The sequence below is a fragment of the Lactuca serriola genome, chromosome 4, assembly GCF_051521515.1.
Source record: "Lactuca serriola cultivar US96UC23 chromosome 4, Lser_US96UC23_V15, whole genome shotgun sequence".
NCBI lineage: Eukaryota > Viridiplantae > Streptophyta > Magnoliopsida > Asterales > Asteraceae > Lactuca > Lactuca serriola.
In genome coordinates, this window is record NC_136411.1 from 19,351,768 (window position 1) to 19,357,704 (window position 5,937).

At 34.5% G+C, this 5,937-nt stretch overlaps 1 protein-coding gene across 1 annotated transcript; it reads left to right on the top strand.

Annotated features, from left to right (window-relative positions):
- The first annotated feature begins 743 nt into the window (after positions 1–743).
- LOC145101137 (protein VAC14 homolog) lies at positions 744–5,162 on the top strand. The gene is made up of 20 exons (XM_079038308.1): positions 744–1,222; positions 1,309–1,422; positions 1,493–1,558; positions 1,672–1,761; positions 1,848–1,967; positions 2,039–2,067; positions 2,147–2,289; positions 2,376–2,470; positions 2,579–2,665; positions 2,747–2,854; positions 2,960–3,051; positions 3,141–3,222; positions 3,295–3,360; positions 3,456–3,571; positions 3,639–3,759; positions 3,828–3,989; positions 4,105–4,233; positions 4,388–4,456; positions 4,553–4,768; positions 4,849–5,162. The coding sequence occupies exons 1-20, from the start codon at positions 1,133–1,135 to the stop codon at positions 4,939–4,941; spliced, it is 2,088 nt and encodes a 695-aa protein (XP_078894434.1). The 5' UTR covers positions 744–1,132; the 3' UTR covers positions 4,942–5,162.
- The last annotated feature ends 775 nt before the right edge of the window (positions 5,163–5,937 follow it).

Consider the following 5,937-nt stretch of genomic DNA (forward strand, 5'->3'; position numbering starts at 1 on the left):
ACTTAACTAGTCCTAGATCTAAGCATCGAATAGCCGAGGTTAAGACTTTGTACCTCTATGAAGCTGAAAAGGACGGATGGACCCTGGATCTACAAGCTCCTACTTGATCAATGCTCCTTCACCAAACTTCTTCTTCTTCAATATACACAAAAGACACATAATGATCAACTCTTTTTAGAAATGGGTTAGGGTTTCAAGATAGAGCTTAAAGGGGCAATGGAGGCTGGTAATAAGAGAACCTTGAGGCATAAGGTTGCTTAAATAGGGTCTAAACCCTAAAAAATAGGGTTTGACCATTGACCACGTACGCACACATCCCCAACTTTTCATTTAAATGTCATTTGTGACCAATCTATAAACAATTCTCATACAATATGTAAAATACCCGAAAATCGAGTGTTACATGAGATCAGACAAGAGGTTCACATTGGAGGCCGAAGAGACGGTCGACGATGTGGAGGTCAGCAATGAAACTTCGTTTGATGAATCACAATGCAGACGTACTGGTGTGGCTAAAAAGGTTGGGTGACTGGAGATGGAGGTTGGTTTAGAGTGTTGGTTGTAGGCACTGAGTTTATTTAGTTAGGAGACGATTTCTTTTAGTTTAATTACAGACCATCCTCTTTGGTAAATATTTTTAAAAATATGCCTATTCAATTATTAATTTTTAAAATTCTCCTTTTTGGTTAAAAACTCGAGAAGTCCATGGTCATGGATCATATTTGCTATTTGATAAAAGTATTTTAGTCTTCGGCCCCAAAGGGACGTCTTTAGCCTTTTTGGTCTTTCCTTTCCCCTCGGAAAGTGAGGAACACCCGTCCCGGAAACCAATCTTTGGACTTTGGAGAAATTTGAGGGGTTTACTGCTCGATCTTATCTTCTTCCGCAAATCCTTATCAGATCCTGCAATACACTTTACAACGTATTTGAACTTATCAAAATTTCACAAACTTGAAGTAATTCGGTCAATGTTTTAGTCGTCGTGTTATGCGAGGGGACATGTTCCAATTCGAGCAAGAGAAGATCAGAAAACGAATTTGATTACCGTTAACTTTGTTCGACTTAAACTGAAGCTTGGATTTGTCATCGCTTTAAGTATAAGATTTGCCAATTCTTTGTAAAATCGTCTGGTATGGCGGACGCATTTTCTGCCATTCCGGCGGCCGTGCTTCGGAACTTATCGGATAAGTTATATGAGAAACGGAAGAATGCTGCAATTGAGGTCAGGGTTTTGTTACTTCCATGGAACATGAATTTGTCAATTTTAGGGTTTTGGATCTTGGTTTTGATTTTGTTGTTGTTCTTTAGGTTGAAGGGATTGTAAAACAGTTGACAGCTGCTGGAGATCATGATAAGATCACTGCTGTGATTAATTTGTTGAGTCATGAGTTTGCGTACTCGGCACAAGCAAATCATCGCAAGGTATCACGGAATTAGGCATTCCTTTTTTTAAACTTCTTGTTGTTAACAAATTGATGTTTTACTTCTTTAGGGTGGATTGATTGGATTAGCTGCTGCAACTGTTGGATTGAGCGCTGAAGCTGCACAACATCTCGAGGTTTGGGTTTATTCATCTGAATCTGATTATCTTTATGTTGTTTAGTATAACGTTATTGATAACATTTATTCATGTATTGAAGTTCTCTCTCCTTTTCTCTTGCAATTTGCCAGCAAATTATACCGCCTGTGATAAACTCTTTCTCGGATCAAGATAGCAGAGTTCGTTATTATGCTTGTGAAGCATTATACAACATCGCCAAGGTGAGACTGAATTATGATCTCATCAAACCATGTAACCAACCCCTTTAATACAACACACTTTGAGCTTATTTCATGCCTTTTTGCAGGTTGTGAGAGGGGAGTTCATTGTACACTTCAACAAGATATTCGATGCATTGTGTAAGCTTTCAGCAGACTCAGACCCCAATGTACAAAGTGCTGCTCATCTTTTAGATAGACTTGTGAAGGTAATCAGCTTTTTCTTTTTGTAATGCCTGTTGATCAGTCTCATGAACATTTTGCCACTTGTTGGAAACAGGACATTGTGACAGAGAGTGATCAGTTCAGGTGATTATCTTTTCTTTAATACTTAAACCCTTGTAATATTTGGCTTTTTTTTTCTAATAATTTAATGTTTTTTGGTCAGCATTGAAGAATTTATACCATTATTGAGAGAGCGTATGAATGTCTTGAATCCGTATGTTCGCCAATTTTTGGTGGGATGGATCACAGTGTTGGACAGTGTACCAGACATTGATATGCTGGGATTTCTTCCTGATTTTCTTGATGGTAAAAATGATGTTTTAATTTTACAGCCATTTTTTTTTACATGTTTTTGTGTTATGAAGTCAACTGACATGACTAGCTCTCATCAGGTCTATTTAATATGTTAAGTGATTCCAGCCTTGAAATCCGGCAACAAGCTGACTCAGCACTCTCTGAATTCCTTGAAGAAATCAAGAACTCCCCAGTAAGAGTTCTTACAAGATATCATAAGCATTTATGAAATCTTACTTATTTATTTATAATTGTATTGTTTATTTATTAATTTCTGACTGTAGCAGTGCTACTCTTGAAGTCTGTAGATTATGGTCGAATGGCTGAAATACTTGTACAGCGTGCATCTTCCCCTGATGAATTTACTCGTTGGACTGCAATCACATGGGTAAGAAGAACTAAGAATACTTTCTCAATTTTCAACCTTTAAAAAAAAAAATTTGTTAAAGTATTTGTTGGATTTGTGCAGATAAATGAGTTTGTAAAACTTGGTGGAGATCAACTTGTTCCTTATTATGCTGATATATTGGGAGCTATCTTGCCATGCATAGCTGATAAAGAAGAGAAAATACGAGTTGTAAGTTTATATACTTCCTTTTTTTTTTTTTTTTTTAAAATGTAAATGTTTTTACTTTTTACATGTAATATGTAATATACTTGTTGTATTATTTATGGTTCTCAGGTAGCTCGTGAAACAAATGATGAGCTTCGTGCAATCGAGGCTGACCCAGCTGAAGGTTTTGATGTAGGGGCAATTCTGTCCATTGCAACAAGGTCTACCCTTACCAGTTATTACTATTGTTATTCTAAAACTGTAATGTCTTTTCTCGTATTTAGCATTTCCTTTTTTACCCTTTTACCAGGCAGTTGTCTAGTGAGTATGAGGCAACACGAATTGAATCATTGCACTGGATTTCAGCCCTTTTGAATAGACATCGTTCAGAGGTAAACTTTCATATATTGTTGTTTTTAGTTATGTAGTCAAGTAACATTCTGGTCAACCTTAATGTGTAACAGGTGTTGTCCTTTTTAAATGATATTTTTGACACACTTTTGAAAGCACTATCAGATCCCTCCGATCAGGTAATCTTTACTATTGTTATCTCATAATGTGTATTATTATTATTTCTCATATTGATCATCACTTTTTATATTTTTGTTTTTAATTAATTTCACAGGTAGTCCTCTTGGTTCTTGAAGTACATGCACGCATAGCGAAAGATCAGTATAACTTTCACCAGCTTGTTGTCTTTTTAGTTCATAAATTTCGAACAGATAATGCACTCCTTGAAAAGTAAGCTCTCTATTTTTTCTTTTCCTTTTCTCATTTAAATGCCATTCACTTTTATTTTTTATTTTAGGCGTGGTGCTTTGATAATCCGGCGATTATGTGTGCTTCTAGATGCTGAAAGGGTATACAGGGAACTCTCCACAATTCTTGAAGGGGAAGCTGACCTGGACTTTGCATCTACTTTGGTTCAGGTAAAGCTGTCACCTGTTGTTATATATTCAACTTATAAATATTCTTGTTTTTAATTATTATGTTTCAGGCTTTGAATTTGATTCTGCTTACATCTTCTGAGTTGGCTGAGCTACGAGATCTTCTAAAGCTTTCGTTAGTTAATGCTGCTGGAAAAGACTTTTTTCTTTCACTTTATACATCATGGAGCCATTCATCAATGGCCATAATCAGTCTTTGCTTATTAGCACAGGCAAGTCTCATAAAATAATTTTCTATTCTTTTATGCTCTTTCTCACATAATAAAAACTAGGAGATCATTTATTTTTTTTTAAAAAAAAAAAATAATTTTTTATATTGTGTTGTAGGCTTACGAGCATACAAGTTCTGTGATCCAGTCCCTAACCGAAGAGGATATTAATGTAAAATTTCTGGTTCAGTTGGATAAACTGATCCACCTATTGGAGACTCCAATTTTTGCTTATCTTAGGCTTCAGGTAACTTATATATAGAACCGATACATTTGCTTTTTTAATGGCAACTGTTGGGCTATTTATACTATTATATGTTTAACTGGTTTTAAATTTGAATAATACATAGAAATGGTGATCACTGAACTTGGTTTATTGTTTATGTTTTGTTTTTTGACAGCTTCTTGAAGCTGGAAGATATATATGGCTGTTAAAAGCGTTGTATGGTCTGTTGATGTTACTTCCCCAGGTATATGTATATAATATATGATATATGTGATGTGGATTGTGAAAGACTTATAATAAAGTGAAGTGAGTGTAAATGTTGGTTGGTTGGTTGTTGCAGCAAAGTGCGGCTTTTAAGATATTAAGAACTCGTTTAAAGACGGTGCCTTCATATTCATATTCCTATTCTTTTACCAACAACAACATGAGTGAGAGTGATAATGGAATAATAATGATAAACTTTGGAAGTTGGCTGCAAAAATTTCAACAAATGCAGAAGCTCCATCGTCTTCATTCTAAAGCGCAACACATTGCTTCCATACCGATACCCTCAAAGGTTTTATTTTTACCATATAAATCAATATTTTGTCATATAAAAATCTGTTGGGAAATTAAAAACCTGATAAAATTTTGCAGGAAGTTGAAAAACCACAAGAATCTTCCAAAATTCTTCCAGATATGAATCTCTTGAGCAGGCCACCTTCCAGATTGTCTCGTAAAGCTCCTTGATTTCATTGCCTATGGTGTATGCTGGTATAAAGTGTAAATTATAGTAGTATTTATTTATTTACTTTTGTTGAACTGGTATTGTGGGTGGGTCTTGTGGTTGCTTTATTTTTCTTCAAAACCACAGGGGTAGATAAGTTAGATATTCATTTACAAGTTGCTGATTGTTCATCTCATACACTTATTTTTACAATAACAAAATTAATTTATTTACATTTTCCAAATCTGTGTGTTTTTATCTACTCGTATGTATACATTGCAAATTTCCATGAACCATAGTGTAGTTGTAGTAACCGACGGGAGGAGACTTGTCAAGGTGCAAACAAGGATATGTTGGTAACAGAGTGGAAAAAGAGACTTCCATGTGGAAATGTTGTGAGTTCAACTAAGGGATTATCATTAAAATAAATGGGACAACTTTTTAAAACAAACTACATTTATTTTTTTTATTTTTATTTTTAATATATAAATTAACTAAATGTACATTTAGGTAAACAAGTTAGATACAAAGTGTTATAAAAATGGAACATATAATAAAATAATACAATGGGCCGAGCCGAACATTACAATCTTTTAGCTACAAGCTTTATGCTCCTATCGGTCATCCTAAAAGGCACACCAACGAATAGAAAAGTAGGCTACAAGAGCTTAGTGAATAATCTTAACAACCAAGTATATATAATAGTTATACAATTAATTATATCAACACCTCAATACAAATCCTTATGTGCCTTTCCAACAAATCAATGTACTCATTTTTAGTATTATTATTATGCTGGTTTACCAATCTACAAGCTCACAACTATTCAAGCTAAGATGTCAATTAACAATTCTCAGTATTGAGTTTACACCTACTCAAACTACCATTTCAACTAACAATTAAGGTTTCTGCCACAAGGTGCTCGATCACTTTCTGCTCTAAACAACTATGACAATTATATTCAACTATAATTGCTCGACAAAATTCAAATATATCAGTTATACTTGGTTATCACAGCT

What these genes read in the sequence shown, in the direction of transcription:
- LOC145101137 (XM_079038308.1), top strand. Translation starts at nt 1,133, where the DNA reads ATGGCGGACGCATTTTCTGCCATTCCGGCGGCCGTGCTTCGGAACTTA. An exon ending in TTTTAGATAGACTTGTGAAG is followed by an intron (nt 1,968 to 2,038) that starts GTAATCAGCTTT and finishes TGTTGGAAACAG; the next exon opens with GACATTGTGACAGAGAGTGA. An exon ending in TGTTGATGTTACTTCCCCAG is followed by an intron (nt 4,457 to 4,552) that starts GTATATGTATAT and finishes TGGTTGTTGCAG; the next exon opens with CAAAGTGCGGCTTTTAAGAT.